Source organism: Hoplias malabaricus, chromosome 2, assembly GCF_029633855.1.
Source record: "Hoplias malabaricus isolate fHopMal1 chromosome 2, fHopMal1.hap1, whole genome shotgun sequence".
Lineage (NCBI taxonomy): Eukaryota > Metazoa > Chordata > Actinopteri > Characiformes > Erythrinidae > Hoplias > Hoplias malabaricus.
In genome coordinates, this window is record NC_089801.1 from 58,018,897 (window position 1) to 58,037,386 (window position 18,490).

Here is an 18,490-nt window from a genome sequence, read left to right on the forward strand (position 1 = left end):
CAGCAGATATTACATTGTGGTGACTTCAGGCACAGAACTGCTCCCGGGCGCCGGGGATGGCTGCCCACTGCTCTGGGCGTGTGCTCATTGTACTTTGTAAAATGACAAATAACTGCACGTTAACATAACACAGTGTCCGGCACTAACATGTCCGTAAATCTTGTGAGGAAGCTTTTAGCTTCAGGTACTGCAGTATAACTGTTGTAATATTTAATGTGAATCAAATAATTCCAAAAGGAGAACCTTTCTGGGGCTTGAGAGTACATCAATTCTGAAGGGAATATTATTACTTTAGAAGAGTTACTTTTGTTTTGAGTGCCATAATTTTCAAACACATTTTTAATTTAATTTGTCAGTATAGTTCTGTCCATTACGACACTTTTATTTTTGTGCAGCAGCAAATAGAGTAGAACTGTAGTAGAACCCTCCAAAATGTGACTTTTACAAAACTTTCCAAACAATTGCGATGGCTAGATTGATGCATGGATAGAAAGTGTTGATCATTACAATGGACCAAAGGGTTCAAAATGTGTGAATGAAAAATTATATAGTAAAACATCTGGCCAATCAATGGCCATTACTGCCACTTCGATCCCCAAGACTGTCAGGAAAACTGGGGCACAGGAGTGAAGGAACAGTATTATCCTCCTCTCTCAATCCAGGGCTGAGGTGCCCTTGAGCAAGGTACCTAACCCCCAACTACTCCCTGGGTGTCTACAGCTTCAGGTGTTTTTATGCTAACTGCCATGGATGGGTTAAATATGAACATTGTACAATAATAATAAATGCATGATTTATATATTTAGCATATTTACTGTCATTTCAAATCCTTCTGTTCCTTCAGTTAACCCCCTCCCTGATCTCTTCTACAGGTTTATCAGGTAGAGACTAAGTAGAAATAAATTTTAAAGACTGATTTGTTCAGGTATTCCCTTCCAAACTGATCCAGGACTTACTTTTTCTTACTTACACTGTAGAAAAAATGTGCGAGAGGATGAAGAAAAGTTATTTTTAACTAAGTGGTGGGTGGTAGAGAAGTGAAACCCTAAACTGAAACTGGCTGTAGCTTATCATCATTTATGTGATTCATTATATAATTTGTATGGATGACAGTTAAATTACCTCTCCAAGGACAACAATAACTTGTTTTAGTTTAGTTTAGAGTTTAGTAGACTGATTCTGACTATAATTCTTAACATTTAGACTCTGATAGATTTTATAGTTTGATTTAGCCTGATGGTTGGTGTTTGGTTTAGACTCTGGTAGACTAAAGCTGATTTGTTGCTGCTGATGTTTAGACTCTTGTAGACTGAACCTGATTGGTTGGGGTTGTGATTTAGGCCCTGGAAGAACTGATTGGTACTGGGTTTAGACTTAATCTTGAACAAGGTTCAAAGTTTGTCTGGAAAATCTTAGAAAAAACATTTTTGACAAAATTGTGATTAGCTAGTTTATTCCAAAGTTGTTATCAGATGAAAACCTTTATGAATTAAAATGAAGATAAATGTATAAAAATGATAAATGTTAAAAGAGAAATAATAATGAACTAGACTTTGAAAAACATCACCCCTGAAACAAACACTGCAAGATGTTCATTAAACTATTAACTCTGAAATAAATATCATAAGATTCAATAAACTGTTTAACCTAACATAAATATCATAAGATTCAATAAACTGTTAAACCTGAAATAAATAGATGCTTAAAACCACATTAAAAGTTAAATAAATTCCATAAACATAAGAATAAACCATTGTCTCTGAAATAAACACTGTAAGATACTCAGTAAAGTAGTAAATCTGAAATAAAAAATGAAAGATAACCAGTAACCCTGAAGATACATAAATCCTTAATCTAGAATTTTGATATCGCTGTAACTGGATCGTCTTCAGATTTCGGAATATGGGTACCACAGAGACCTCGCCACCACTTCACATACAACAGCCTCACCTGGACATACGGAAAAAAGAGAGAGGAATGAGAGTGTAAAGGAGAAACCAGTGGACAATTTGAGTGTTCCCTTATTTATTCTGAAAAAAACAACACTGGTGGGTCAGTTGGATTGATCCTAAAGTGGAGCAAGTAAAGACTGACCTCTTGGTTGAAGACACAGTGGATGAGAAAGATGAATGTTCCCTGCTGGGAGTTGAGGAGCAGGAAGATCATCTCCAACACCTTACTGCCATTCGTGAAGAAACCCAGGACCCAGGAGCAGCCGAGGATGACGAACTGGACCATGGTTTTCAGGAACACACTTTTAAAGAGCTGGTGGTCACGCTCAGTGCGTTTGATTCCCAAATTTTCACTTGACACTTTTTTCAGAGTTGATGTCATGATGATTAAGATGCTCAGGAAGAGAAGTGTGTTGGCCTAGCAAGTTAAAAACTGTTTAGTTCATGTTTTTGTTTCTATGATCTGTGCTTCTATTTACTTTTTAACACCATAATGCTAATTATTTTAACTTTTTAACCCCATTAACACTAATCCTACAAAGCCCACAATGAGGACACTTAACCTCATTATTACCTCAAAAAACTCACTTTCTGCAAGTTCATCCACATTTTTAAGATTAGATGGTAAAACGATTAAAAGGGGACATTTTAATCTAAAAACACCACCATATTCAATTTAGACAGACCCTTTGGAAAGCGTGACAATATTGGTGGAAGAACTTGTGTAAAGCTAAGCATACTATCCTGAATGGGCTTTATATTCCAGTCATGTCTGAGTCATGAACATTCTCATTGCTGTCTTCTTTTAAGTGTAATACATTTCAAAATCACAGTAGTAACAGGATGTGCCATGAATCCCAGTCATCCCTGTCCCCAAAACCTGTCCCCCTGTCCCCCCCTGCCCTGCCCCCCCCTCCATCAACGGGTTTCTCTCAATGTGAAAGAGCAGTAGTTCTACTCCAAACTCCTCCTGGATAGCTGAGATCCTCATCTGGTTACAGAGACAGTGGCCAGCAACCCATCAGAGAAAACTCATTTTTATACATGATCTCTTTCAGTCACTCAGTCACTGCCCAAAGTTCATGAAAGTATGTGACGATGAGGTTATACACTGACCTGTAATTGAGAGCTTTGATCTATGTCTCAGCTACCTTTTTACCATGATGATCTGGTACAGTGACTGCATTACAGCAGATGCTGCAATTATTGATCTTATAATACCTCTTCCCATAAGGTTCTCACTCAATATATATGGAGGGAGCTGCCATTTGTTTCTGGGAGATAACCATGGCCTCATATTTGGAGGTTCTGATCTGTTTACCAACTGCTTCACACTGGACTGCAAACCATTCAAGGGCACGCTAGTCTCCATATAAAGAAACCAGGAGGACAACATCATTCATAAATAGCAGTGATCACATGTCCCCCATCAGAGGCCCTCCTATCCCTGGCTATGATTTGTTACCCTGTCCAAGAATGTTTAAACAGGAGTGGAGACTAAGCACAATCCTGACAGAGACCAATGCCAGCCTTGAAAAAGTCAGAATTACTGCTAAATATTTACATTTACATTTACAGCATTTAATAGATGCTCTTATGCAGAGCGACTCACAAAAGTGCTTAGCATTCAGACCAAATGTGTATCCTAGCTAATACGTTAGGGTCCAAATTCCTTCTGAGCTCAAACACTTGTTAGAACAAGGGCCAGTGCTGATAAATAGGAAGAACAAAACATAGTAAGTGCAATACACAGTACAATGCAGTCAGTGCTCAAACCTAGAATGACAAAAATAGTCAGTGCTCATACCAAGAAAGAAAGCAGTTAAGCGCAGATTAAGTGCAAAAAGAGTCTATTACGGTTAGCACTTAGATTAATGGTCGCCTAAGTGGGTGACAAAGAAATGGGTCTTCTGTCCACCTTTGAAGACCGCGAGAGAGCCCACTGTTCAATAGCCAGTGGACGTTCATTCTACCATCTGGGCACCTAGACTGAGAAGAGTCTTGACACTAGTCCTTCATGTGACTTTAGGAATGGCAGGTCAAATTGAGCCTGGGCTCGAGGTGCAGTCCAACTCTTGACCATTGCCATAAGGTAGGGAGGAGCTGGTCTGCTTTTGGCTTTGTAGGCAGCGTGTGAGTTTTAAACCTGATGCAGGCTGCTACAGGAAGCCAGTGAAGAGAGCGCAGCTGTGGAGTGACGTGGGTGAGCTTTGGAAGATTGAAGACAAGCAGTGCAGCTGCATTCTGGATCAGCTGAAGGGATCTGAGGCCCACAGAGTTGCAAAAATTATTCACACTTGGACAGAACGGCTTGTCTGAGTGACCCAGAGAATCCACAAAACATGAATGGAGTATCAAACTCCCATACCTTATTTTTTATCTTCTTTAAAGTTGGAAAAAATACATCGCATTTCACCTGCATTACAATTTAGTATATTACAGACCCCTGCACTAAAAGAACAAAACAGATCCACAAAATGTTTTTGTTGTGTCATACTTACAGCGAGAATGAAAGCAACAGGCCCCAGAAAACTCCACACAAATCCTTCATCTACATTAAGCCAGCATCTACAAAGACACACAAGTAATCACAGCATGCACAAGTCAAGTGCTCTCAGCCTCTGTTTAAAGAACCCTCATCCTTTGAATATAAAGGGAGGTATATCCAGACAAAATTATGAGCAAAATGAAAATAATGATATGAAAAATGCAAATACTGTAACTTGTTGTTATTTCTTTGTCAGGACAAAATTAAAAAACAAATGAAATGTATTTATGTGTAATCAAATTTGTACTCAAGAATGATTAATTTAAAAAATCTATTTTGGTTTTCCATGGTCAAATCTGAAATGAAAAATCTCATTTGGAAAAAGGATATTCAAGCATAAGTGGCATTGCTTTTTCTTCATGAACTGTTTCATAAAAAGGCATAATGGAAAATTAAATAAGAATTCGGCAGTAGGTGGCGCTTTTTGTTTTCATTTTTCTTTTTGTCACTGAATGTGTGTTCAGGGCTGAAAACAGATACTTAAAATGAACAGTTTGACTTATATTAAAGAAATTTTTTATTAAAGAATTTTTTTAATCGGCGGCACGGTGGCGCAGCAGGTAGTGTTGCAGTCAACCTGGAGGTTGTGGGTTCGATTCCCGCTCTGGGTGACTGTCTATGAGGAGTTGGTGTGTTCTCCTCGTGTCCGCGTGGGTTTCCTCCGGGTGCTCCGGTTTCCTCCCACAGTCCAAAAACACATGTTGCAGGTGAATTGGCCACTCAAAAGTGTCCTTAGGTGTGTGTGTGTGTGTGTGTGTCTGTGTTGCCCTGTGAAGGACTGGCTACCCCTCCAGGGTGTATTCCCGCCTTGCGCCCAAAGATTCCAGGTAAGCTCTGGACCCACCGCGACCCTGAATTGGATAAGCGGTTACAGATAATGAATGAATTAATACATTTTTCAATCTGTTTCATATTTCAGTTGAAAATGTAAAGCTTTATACATATTGCATTTTCATTTTGACGCTTATAAAGCAGTTAATGAAGAAAAAGCAAAGCCAATTTGATTTGACCATGAAATAGCATGGTGTTGAAAATTAAATGACATCTTAGAACATCCTTTTTTATTTTATTTTTGTCAGTAATAACTCGTACTTGAGTTAAAAATTAAATTGCAATTTAAAATGTTTTAATTTTTGCATTTGTACATGCATTTAGAAAAAAGAAATAGCAAAAATGTATTTGTATTTATGTATTTCTATTTTATTTTTATTTCTATTATGATTGGATTTTCCTCCCATACTTCACACACTTACTGTTTACTGCCGTATCCTTTAGGAACCAGTCCAGCAGACACACCCACCACAACTACAGGAATGATGTATCCAATCAGAACCAGGTATTTCCAGTTAAGCCCCTCCTTCTTTGATCTTAACTTGGTGAGGTTCTTCATAAGAAGGAAGAGCAGCACAGCTTCAATGAACATCCACACAAAAGCAGAGAGGAAGAGGAAGTGTAGAACACCTGCCAGCACTGCACACAACACCTGGAGGGAGAGAGAGAGAGAGAGAGAGAGAGAGAGAGAGAGAGAGAGAGAGAGAGAGAGAGATTAAAAGGTAGAGTTGCATTATATGCAGCCAAACTATAGAAACTCACATAGAAACAATGCTTATTATTTAAAAATCTACTGAAATAGCTTCTACAGTCTATGTTGTTAAATGGATATTATAGGAGAAAATGGCAAAAGGAATATCAAAAAGATCACTTGGTGCTGACAAGAAACTGAATTCTTCTTTGGAGATTAGTTATTGATCTACTACCAAAAAGTGGATGTGGATACATTTAAAAATAGGGCTTTTTAGAACTCATTCACCACACTGAGAGAAGCTCTCTCTGTCCCTAATAAACATCATTCCACTCACCTGCAGAGGTTTTATGTAACGCAGGAATATCTGTGTGAGCAGAAAGAGGATGTGAGCCAGCAGCAGGGTTAAACACAAGTTGATCAGAGCGGTGTTGGTCAGTCTTGGGTTCCGTCGATAATTAGCAAACGTGAACAGGGATAAGGTCAGGAACACCAGCCCCACTGATACAGCTAGGATCCCAATCACCATCATCACAGTATTATTCTGAAAAACAATAAGTTCTATGTTTTTTTTTTTTTTTTTTTTTTTTTGCAGTGCTTAGTGGATTTTTTTCTAACAATCTGTCTTGTTCAAATCAGAGTAAGACAACTTTCTTAAGAACGTTAGAATTTAGGGCAGTTTTTAATCACACTCACCAGGGCAGGAACGATAGAAATACATTGACCAAACTATGTTCAGGGAAACATAGTTGATAGGTCTGTTGTAGAGTATGCCTTAGCTGGTAAGCAGTTATCTCTTTACCTTTTCCTTGCTGCCACTGATTGAATTTTTACTCTTCACTGCAGTTGCCATTACCCTTTTGTTTGTTGCTCTATTATATCTTTGTCTATTTAGAAACTCAGCATGCTATGTATCAAGTTCATTCATTCATTGTCTGTGACCCTTATCCAGTTCAGGGTCATGGTGGGTCAAACTCCTCTCAGACAGTCACCCAGAGCAGCACTTGAACCCACAACCTCCAGGATCCTGGAACTGTGTGACTGCGACACTGCCTGCTGCACCACCGTACAACATACATTCAGCTTCTTACTCAACCGTACATATGGCTTCTTTGCTGTCAGAAAAGCAGCTCTCCAGAAGTGTCTACCTTTAATCTAAAGTGTCTTCTATCTTATCTGACACTTATAAAGTATTAGCAGTGAATACTCGTAATTAGGTCCAAACTTGCACATTTGTCTTCTTTATACAAAATATTACTTGCTCTGTTTGACCTTAATTCTCTTTCAGTTTATAGGGATTTAGTTGCTCTTACTTCATCATCTGAGCGTGGTCTTGTCTGCATGATGAGAGCGAAGGTCGATAAATGAACACAGGAGCACACACTGTGATTGCTTTTGGACTGGAGCAGGAGACAGCCATCTACACTCCATTCAGTGTCGTTCCAGTACACACAGATGAGTTCACCATCAGGGTCAACTTCCTACACCAAAGAGAAGTAAACAGTCATGAGTTTAAAACGGGTGTTTATATGAACCAGTGTTACAATGGACATGTCAAAAAGCCTCAACGAGTATCACCGGTTACGTCAAGGAATCTGTATTTGATTGTGTGCTTGGATCATATCCCCCAACTCTTAGACGAAAAATGTTGCAAAGCCCATTATAGATGACCTTGGTTCCCAAAACTTGTACTTACATCATCTTCATGACTAAAAGAATTAAAAAGAAAAAAAAGAACTGAAAAAGTGACATGAGTGTGTGAGACAAACGTGAGAAAGTGTCTCTCAGGGATGATGCAGATGACATTGTGAAAGTGGCTCAGGACTTTGTTTGGTGCATCGCAGTCAAACAACTGGATTACACAAGAGTTGTAATCATGCTCTTCCAGACAATGTTAGGCCGGAAATGAGTCAGAGTCAGGTTTTTGACTGAACTGCATATGCCCTCAGTTTCTATTAAGTTACACTCTGAGAGCCTGACAATCATTACAATTATTCTTTAGAACATGGTTGTCCAGGTTTATCTTCAAAGGGAAGGTAGCTTTTTGGTCATCAAGCCAAAGCTGAGCTCCTGCAGTGTGGTACTGAACACTTTCAGCTACATGGGCTCTTCATGGATAAACCTGGGAACCTTCCTTCTATTATTATCTGTAACCCATATCCAGTTCAGGGTCGTGGTGCCTACTTTCGGAGCCTAATCATTGACTGCACGGCAGGAACACACCCTGGAGGGGATGCCACACACACATTCACTCACATTGATGGACACTTTTGAGTCACCAATCCACCTACCAACATGTGCTTTGGACTGTCGGAGGAAACCCACGCGGCTGCAGGAAGAACACACCGCTATCCTCACAGACAGTCACCTGGAGCATGACTAGAACCCACAACCTTCAGATCCCTGGAGCTGTGTGACTGTGACACTACCTGCTACGACACCGTGCCGTCCACCTAGACACCCATGAATTAGAAAAGTAATAACTCACTGCAGTATGTTTCAGGGTGAGATTGACTGGTTTGGTGAGCTGTGTGATGTTGGTTCTCAGCAGTGTGACAGAAACCACAGGAGACATCATGGTTTTGCTTGTTTCATTATCTGTGTTAAAAAGGGCAGGGTCCTGCAAGGTTGTGAAGTTGGTGTAACTCATCAGAGAAACAGCTGCTGATCCTGATAAAATAAACAAAATAAAAAGCTAACTAAAACACTATAGACATGGCTGTTCAAGGACTTTTTTACAGAATACAGATTCATGTAAATGGTGTAGTGAGTATAGTATTACTTTTACAATCCATAAATACTGAAAAACATAACATATTTATAAAAAAAAACGTTTTATGAGGAGAAAATGTACCTTGGTTTTTTTCTGCAATCCCAATGAGGTCAATATCCAAATAAACTGTGCTGGTGGTGAGTTGAGGGATTTTTACTGTGGAGGCATTAGGTCCCACCATCAACAGTTTTATCTCTGACATGTAAAAAACACATTAGTCCATTAGACCAGAGGATCAGTTTCTGTAACATTGGTTCAGATATGAGGCTGGTATTCAGTCACACTCTCTGCAGTGTAACACACCACACTACTAAAGTATTAAAGAAAAACATTATGGAATAGTAAATACTGAGTCTGTGACAGTGGGAGCTGGGTATTTACCTAAATTTGGGACAGTTATGGGTGTGATGTTGTAGGTTTCTACAGGCACCACCAGAGCAGACACCAGTCTCTCAGTCCCCATCAATAAGTCATTGGCATGTACCACATTGTTTTTGTTAAGTTCTCCACGTAAGATACTGTCATTCATGACTGATTTCAAGGCATCAATTACTACCTAGAACACTCCCAAAAATATACACATGTTTAGACACCTAAACTTAAATCACAATCTCCATCAAAGTTATGCGTTCAGAAAAGCAATAAACTGAGTGTTCCTCACGTTCTGTGGTAGTTTTGTAAATGTTTTATTGAGAATCTCCTTTAAAAGGGCAGCTGCAGATGTTTCTTTAAAATAATCCTAGAGGACAACACAAAGACAAATTAAGTGAGATTCACACATTAAACTTTGACACATGTATGGTTAACAGACCCAGTGCTAAAACACTATTTTCCAGTACATTTTTCATATTCAGGATAACAGTGCATTTCAGGAGCTCACAGCATTTTCTCTTAGAAGCCAAACTTAAAGATGGTAAAATCTATTAAAACCACAGATGATCAGAAACATAAACAAAGAAATTGTGAGATTTCTGTTCTGACACTTCCCTTTGAACCATTAGCAGGGAGACAGAGGGCCCTAGATGAAGACTGGACTCCCATTCTTTGACTGGACTGTGACTGAATAGAGATGAATTTTATAAATACTGCATTTCACATTCACTTTCAAAAAGTAAAACACTAATGGTCTCCCAAAATAGGCCTGAATTTTTGATATCTGAGCAGGAACCCCATCCTGCCTCAGCCCATTTCCTTAGTGATAATTAGATAAATTACTGCATATTAATCAGATAAATGGGGAAGATTAACAGACTTAAGAATAACTTGAAACAAACCTGCAATTCTGGAGGCACTGTGGACGTCTGAACTGAAAGACACGGATAATTTTTTATAACAATTACTTAAATAAAGTCAACAACAGCTTCTTTACTGTACCTCATGTTAACAGGAAAATCTAACTGAAACCATGTACAATAATGGTTATGATAAATTATGACACTGATGAGTCCTTAAAAATGATTATATTTTATTTCTGCCATAACTAAATGATTTGCACCAGTAACAGGTGGCTATTGAACTACCCAAGGCTTCTTGTGTGAATGAAAGTTTTTGGACAACATCTAAAATCTTGTTACAGGAGTCAAAGTCAGCAGATCAATTCCTGTCTTGTAGTTTGAAAGTAGATTCTTGGCACTCAATGCATGTTATGATATAAATAACTAAAGTTGACAGTATCCCTAACATTATTAGATTCTGAACAAATTAACTACAAAGGAGCAGTAATTCTACAGGGTAAGCCATTTATATGGATACACCTTAATAAAATGGGAATGGTTGGTGATATTAACTTCCTGTTTGTGGCACATTAGTATATGAGAGGGGGGAATATGGGTGGTGACCATGGCGGCATTTGTGAAGTCGCAATCCAATTTTGGATCCAACTTTTGTTTTTCCAATGGGAAGAGGGTCATGTGACACATTAAACTTATTGGGAATTTCACAAGAAAAACAATCCGTAGTTTCAGGTGCTGCACATCTTGATGGTATGGTGTGGTATATGGGGTACAAAGATAGTGGGGCCATTCTTCATCAATGGAAACCTCAAGGCCACTGGATATGCGAAATTGCTACATGATGATGTGTTTCCCTTTTTATGCACTGAAGCTGGCATGTTCCCTGAGTTTTTCCAGCAAGATGGTGCTCCACCACATTAGGGGTGTGATGTCCGAGCATTCCTAGATGAACAGTTTCCTGGAAAGGGGATTGGTCATCGTGGGCCAGTTGAATGGCCCCCAAGGTCTCCCAATCTGACCCCTTAAACTTTTAACTTTGGGGTCATCTGGAGGCAATTGTCTATGCTGTGAAGATACGAGATGTGCATCACCTGAAACTACGGATACTGGAAGCCTGTGCTAGCATTTCTCCTATGGTGTTGTTATCAGTGTGTCAAGAGTGGAAGAGGGTTGCATTGACAATCCAACACAATGGGCAGCACTTTGAACACATTTTAAGTGGTCAGAAACTTGTAAATAACTCATGAAAGAATAAAGTTACGTTAAAACCAACACCATTGTTTTTCTTGTGAAATTCCCAATAAATTTGATGCGTCACATGACCCTCCTCCCATTGAAAAAACAAAAGTTGGATACAAAATGGCTGACTTTAAAATGGCCACCATGGTCACCACCCATCTTGAAAAGTTTCCCCCCTCCCATATACTAATGCGCCACAAACAGGAAGTTAATATCACCAACCATTTCCATTTTATTAAGGTGTATCCATATAAATGGTCCACCCTGTACTGTGGAGCAGTACACTTGCAATAATCTGCTAGTGAGGTAGTAGACATCTTCCATACTGCATGAACATAACATGAATAAACATATACAGGGTGAGTCAAAAGTCACAGGGCACCCTTTTCTTTCTTTGATGTGCTACATGACCACATTCCCATTGGAAAAAAAAAACTTGCCTTGACTTTCAAGATGGTGGCCATATTCCAGACATAGCCTAAAACATAGGCGCCCTCACTGATCACCTGATGGGGCATTCAGATACAAAATGTATAGTTTTGACTTTTGACTCAACCTGTATAGTTACCTATATGTAAACTTAAACATGACTAGCATCCTTTGCCTATATTATACAATGCTAGCAGTAGAGAAGAGAAACAGACATATTATTTAACACCCTCTTAACACAACTCATGAGATAATATCCCTCATGGTAGAACTAGAATGTAATTAAACTTACTTCTCATCAAATTGACTCACACAATGAAATATGAGCTGCTAATGAATTGCCAAACCAGGTGGAATTTATTTATTTATTTAATTTATTGCTGCATGAGGGAGTTATAGAATAATTAGAGGAACAAAACTCTCATAAATATGCCCTAAATAAAGAGTTCTTACTGAGATGTTTTGCATCAGATGAAGCTGCTGTTGGTTTCATAGTTGTGAGTGGTCTTGCTAGAATAGTAGATATTTTATAAAATAAAACCCATAAAAACTAATTTAAATCTTTAGTAATTCTGTACGTTCATATGTGGACACACACACACATACACTTGAAACATTTGATAAAACCAGACAGACAAACTGATCTCAGACTCTGTTACTGCCCCTGTTCTCTGTGGTCTGAAGATGACCATCACACTCAGTGGGCCTCATTCATGAAACATGAGCAAAATGAATGTGCACGTAAATTCTTCGTAAATCACTTTTTTGTAAATATTTGGATTTATCAAAATGTTTGTTGTCTCAAAATCTTTGTAGGTAAAAACTAAATGTATACCTGCTTCTGAAAATGCATAAATATTTCACTTTACATGACTGAACTTTAAATAAAATGTACTAAAGAGAATTACAGCTCACAAATTTATTATATAAATAATAGATCAATTAATATCACTAGAAATTCACAGAACATTCCTCCTACTAATACAGCCTGTTATTCAGAGCATCGTCTAGTAGTTAAACAACAATTGTAAATTATTTTGTTACTCATGTTGTCAGACAGCCCCCTCTAGGGTGTATTCCCGCCTTGCGCCCAATGATTCCAGGTAGGCTCTGGACCAACCGTGACCCTGAACTGGATAAGCGGTTATAAATAATGAATGAATGAATGAATGAATGAATGAATGTAGGCAGACAGTTAATTCATGTGGATCATTGCAATATAAAACGTTTAGGGTCTGTGTTAACGGCTGATGTTACGCTGCTGCTCATTTGAACAGTTTAGCCGAGTGATGTCTCGCTGGTCAACTGATAATCAAGTTACATTATTTTGTATTTGCGCCACATTTTAGAGCCAGCTTTGAGAAGGGAGTCCAATAGATCCTTGTTTTATTTCTGAACCTGGGCAGGAGCTGTACGTGCTTGGCACCTTGAACACTAAAACCTGGATTTTTAAGCCCTCAATCATCCAAGCGTCATCCCAAGAATTTATAGCTAATTTATACATGACTCAGTGTAACTGGTGTGAGGGTGTACTTGCTTAAATGTTACAATCGCAGTGTCTGAGTCTTGTGCGTTTTCTCTGTGACCTGTCGCTGTGCGTGTTTGTGAACCTCAGATATTTTATAACTTGTTTCATAAAAACAAAGGAATTTAAAGGAGCTCTTGCAAATCAGGAAGAAACCCACAGGCATTTGTCCTTCTATGAAAGACTACAGAAAGACTTCCATAGTTTATTATCTATATGATACCTCATGGTCAGATTATTCGCAAACATGGTCTTCACTTCCACTCTTATGCCGATGACACAGATCTACATTAGCACCAAAGCTACCACTTTGCTACAAACCTCTGCAGTTCTGCATTCAACATCTTAAAATGTGGATAAGTATTATTCATTCATTCATTATCTATAATCGCTTATCCAGTTCAGGGTCGCAGGGGGGCCGGAGCCTACCCATAATCACTGGGCGCAAGGCAGGACCCTGTAGGGGGCACCAGTCCTTCACAGGGTGACCTACTCACAAACACTCACACACACACACTTTTGAGTTGCCAATCCACCTAGCAGCATGTGTTTTTGGAAAGTGGGAGGAAACCAGAGTGCATGGAGGAAACCCATGTGGACACCACATTCCACACAGACAATCACCTCGAACCCACTCGAACCCACAACCTCCAGGTCCCTGGAGCTGTGTGACTGCCTTGCATGAGCAGTATTTTCCTAAAATTAAATCTGGACAAAACTGTTCTACAGGGTACCTGAAACTACGTATACTGGAAGCCTGTGCTAGCATTTCTCCTGCAGTGTTGCTATCAGTGCGTGAAGAGTGGAAGAAGAGGTTTGCATTGACAATCCAACACAATAGGCAGCACTTTGAACACATTTTATAAGTGGTCAGAAACTTGTAAATAACTCATGAAAGAATAAAGTTACGTTAAAACCCTCTTCCCATTGAAATAACAAAAGTTGGCTCCAAAATGTCCGACTTCAAAATGACTGCCATGGCCACCACCCATCTTGAAAAGTTTCCCCCCTCCCATATACTAATGCGCCACAAACAGGAAGTTAATATCACCAAGCTTTCCCATTTTATTAAGGTGCAACCATATTAATAGCCCCCCCCCCCCCTTTACTCTTTTCTCCTAAATCCATTATTTCTAAACTTCTGACTTTAGACTCAGCCTTGAGGGTGCCATGGTCAAACCCTCATATGTAGTAAGGAACCTTGGTGTTCTTTTTGACTCTTTTTTTTCTTTTGAACATCACATCAAATCACTGTTTGAAATGCCTTCTTGCACCTCCCCAGACATGATGCTGAAATACTTTTGTCACTTCCCATCTTAATTACTGCCACTCTCTTTTCTGTGGCTTACCTAATAAAAAATCTGCTCACATCAGTGTATCAGTAAAAAATCAGTTACACTGGTGACCTGTTTCCCGACGTATTCCGTTTAAACTCTTCCTGCTCACACACAATGCACTGCATGGTCTGGCACCTCCTTCTTTAGCAGAACTCCTTCTTGCCCTCCCCATAGACTTAGGTCATCTGCTGGTCTTCTTTTCATTCCCAAATTTAGAATGCTTTCACTAATGGCTGCAAAACTATGGAACACATTACCTCCCACATCTCTCCCTCTCTGTTCTTCCCTCTCTTCCTTTAAATCTGAACTGAAAACACATTTTTATTGTCTTCATCAACACAAAGAATGTGCTGTGAGTGAGTGTGAAGAACAAAGATTGTTTTACAAATGTTCTCTTTAATCATATGATTTGATAAGTCAACAGCACAATGAAGTACTTATTAACTTGGATGATATTATTGGATGATAACCTCAAATAAAACTGCACTGCCACAAGGAGAGATGTTAAACAAATTCACTGTAAAATTGTTACTTGATTTTAGTTTTAGTTTTAGTAATATATTAATACTTAGATACATAGCTACTTAAATCTAATTATCAGGCACCTAAAACTATTGCACAATACTGTGTAACTCAGCCTTTAGATGGTATTTACATTTAACGTTTCAAGCAAAAAACATACATAGAAGGAATTTGAATGCACTTCAATAAAATGTCAATTTCTGCTTAGAATATTTATTTTCTATTGCGTTTCTGTAGAGATCTTTATGTTTTTATTGCTGTGATTCCTCAGTTATTGTGCTTCCTTATAAGGTGGTGAAATTCCAGTGTGAAGATTATGGTAATATTATATTAATCACAAAGAAACATGCACGCCCACCCAATTTGCGTACATTTGTTATCTCCTAACATACACATATTCTACTAAAAAAGCTGGTGTTTCCAGCAGCGGTCATGAATCTGGCGGAAATATTTAAGGAATATACTCGTAAATTATGCACAGTTTGCTTGTGTTTTTTTACAAAAGTTTCATGAATGAGGCCCAGTTTGTTGTTCACATTATGGTCACTATATGTTTACACTAAACACATTTGGTGGCGCAGCAGGTAGTGTCGCAGTCACACAGCTCCAAGGACCTGGAGGTTGTGGGTTCGATTCACGCTCCGGGTGACTGTCTGTGAGGAGTTGGTGTGTTCTCCCCGTGTCCGCGTGGGTTTCCTCCGGGTGCTCCGGTTTCCTCCCACACTGCAAAAACACACGTTGGTACATGGATTGGCGACTCAAAATTGTCCGTATGTGTGAGTGTGTGAGTGAATGTGTGTGTGTGTGTTGCCCTGTGAAGGACTGGCGCCCCCTCCAGGGTGTATTCCCGCCTTGCGCGCAATGATTCCGGATAGGCTCTGGACCCATCATGACCCTGAATTGGATAAGTGGTTACAGATAATGGATGGATGGACATTTCCACTAATAATAACGTTATGGAAGTTTAGATTTTTTGACAGACATGACAAACCAGAGTAAGCAGTGACCTGCAGCTAGGTATTTGAGAATGAGTCATGTCTGACTGAAGCTAAACCACTGAACCACTGCCTTTTCTCATTTAACATGAAAATATAGTAAATGAGGGAGTTCTGAATAATGACTGAGTTCTTACTGAGATGTTCTTCATCAGATGAAGCTGCTGTTGGGTTCAAAGTTGTGCGTGGTCTCACTGGGAGCAGGAGATGTTTTATACAATAAAACACATAAAAACACAGTAAAATCTTTAGTAATTCTGTACACTCATATATGGACACACACACACACACACACACACACACACACTAGTAACATCTGATAAAACCCAGACAGACAAACTGATCTCAGACTCTGTTACTGCCCTGTTCTCTGTGGTCTGAAGATGACCCTCACACTCAGTGTGTGGTTCAAATGATGCTCATTATAGATTTACACTAAACACATTTCCCCAATAATAACATTATGGAGTTTTAGATATTTTTCACAAACATTTAAAACAAAAAGGCTCTAAATCATCTTACAATCATAAAAATACTCAGGACTATCTGACCAATAGGAAAAGATCATGTCTCTCACCAGTGACCTGCAGCTGGATCTCTGAGAAGAAGGAGAAATGAGTGAACAATGTCTGTTCTCTCTTAATTCCACATAAATACGATCCTGCATATGTATTCTTCACATTCCCGATTCTCACACTGACAACATTAGAGATATTGTCTTCAGAGATGGAGAACGATTGTTTTGGAGATTGTGTGGTGCTGATCACTTCTTCAATAAAGTAATCATATTTTTTGTATAAGGACTTGATGTCCGTCTTAAATTCCTCTGGATATGGACAGTTGATGGTGAGAGTCTCTTTCAGAAAACCAGTCACAGCACTTGGACCCGAACAACACGGATCTGTCAATCATACAAAATAAATGACATCATCTAATAATTTAAGGTGGAGTTTCTCAATGACCTTATGACCTCTTTGTTCTTTCAGAAATATCTCAGTTTATACAGAATTTCATGATGAATATCATTAGTGAGATATTGATGTTTCTAACCTCTCTTCACTTTCAGCTCCACATCATGACTCCACCCTCCAGTCTCTCCACACCGATATGATCCAGAGTCCTGTAAACTCAGGTTTCTGTACAACACTGTAAGCTCTGTCCCAGAGTCACGCAGAGAAAGCCTATTTTTATGAACCCATGTGTCCTGTTCACTGTTTATACACTCATCTGTTTCATTCTTACAGAAATATTTTTCAGTCTGTCCATTATATTGTTGATCTTTACAGTAGATCCTGATAGTTCCTCCTGAGTAACCAATAACATCAAAGCAGCACACTGGACCTGCCAATCAAAATGAAAATAGCAGATCACCTTCTATAATTCCAGTAAATTCTCTCAGATCTGCAGCAAAATCCCTGCAGCACTAAATCTCCTTCAGCTGTGATGTAAAACCTGAATCATATGTTTCTGTGTAAAAGAATCATAAAGTTAAACACAGAACATCTTCAGTTTGGAGCAGAAAAACTGACCTGAGATCAGGAAGAATGTGAAGATGAGGAGGGTCTTCATCCTGAACTGAGGTCCAACTTCACTGATGTTCACCCAAACTCCAGTCCACTGTCTTTAAGATTGTGTGAGTGTGGTGTTGTTCTCTTTATAGCTCAGGTCTACTTCTCTCATACTCTCTCTGTCTCTGTGTCTATATTGTGCCCTTCTCTCTGCTTTAGCTGCTTCCTCTTTCTCTGGAAACTGTCAAAGTTGCTTAATACTCCGCTTATCACAGGCGTAAATGATTAAGGTCATGTTCAAGAGAGAAATGATTAAAGTGGAAAAATATTGCTAAGAAACACCACAGAAAATAATAATTAATAAAAAATGTCCCAAAACAATTAGGAAAGTAAAAAATATTTGACATCTGATCAAGATGTACAAGTAAATGTAAGGGAAAAGTAGACACCACTCTACTGTGTCAGAGGATCATCAACACATACACTTCAACAAAAAGGCAAACAGGGGGGCAGGTGATCTTAAAACTTGAATTATTATAAATACAGAAATGTATTTGATTATAGCTGTTTTTGGCAGAGGTCCATAGTCAGCTTGTACACTCTGACTCTGTCTGCAACTACTAAACCCATATGCAGCAAGCTGGGATGCACTGATTATTAAAAGTACCATAATACTTATTTGACATGTCAGTGGTTTTAATCTTGTGGCTGATTGTGCTATGCTTTAGGCCAAAACCATCTCAATACCCCGGTGGAACAATGTCATGTTTATAGCATTTCATGTAGTCACTTCATATGAGGGGCCTTGAAAGGAGGCAATTTGTTTACAGTCTGATTATTTCTAAATGCAGAGTTTTTTAAAAGATGGTGGAAGTTCTTGCAGACACACTTGCCATTCTTGTGTTAAC

The 18,490-nt window shown here is 38.9% G+C and overlaps 1 protein-coding gene across 1 annotated transcript; it reads right to left on the reverse strand.

The window, feature by feature from the left end:
• Positions 1 to 1,553: 1,553 nt before the first annotated feature.
• Positions 1,554 to 17,733, reverse strand: LOC136686584 (adhesion G protein-coupled receptor E3-like). The gene is made up of 15 exons (XM_066660476.1): positions 17,604 to 17,733; positions 17,125 to 17,415; positions 16,652 to 16,975; positions 16,212 to 16,268; positions 10,070 to 10,101; positions 9,457 to 9,534; positions 9,177 to 9,351; positions 8,877 to 8,990; positions 8,511 to 8,692; positions 7,336 to 7,503; positions 6,360 to 6,566; positions 5,754 to 5,983; positions 4,454 to 4,520; positions 2,095 to 2,370; positions 1,554 to 1,950 (listed from the first exon to the last, which is right to left on the reverse strand). Exons 1-15 carry the CDS (start codon positions 17,641 to 17,643, stop codon positions 1,855 to 1,857), a joined length of 2,337 nt encoding a protein of 778 aa, XP_066516573.1. The 5' UTR covers positions 17,644 to 17,733; the 3' UTR covers positions 1,554 to 1,854.
• Positions 17,734 to 18,490: the final 757 nt, after the last annotated feature.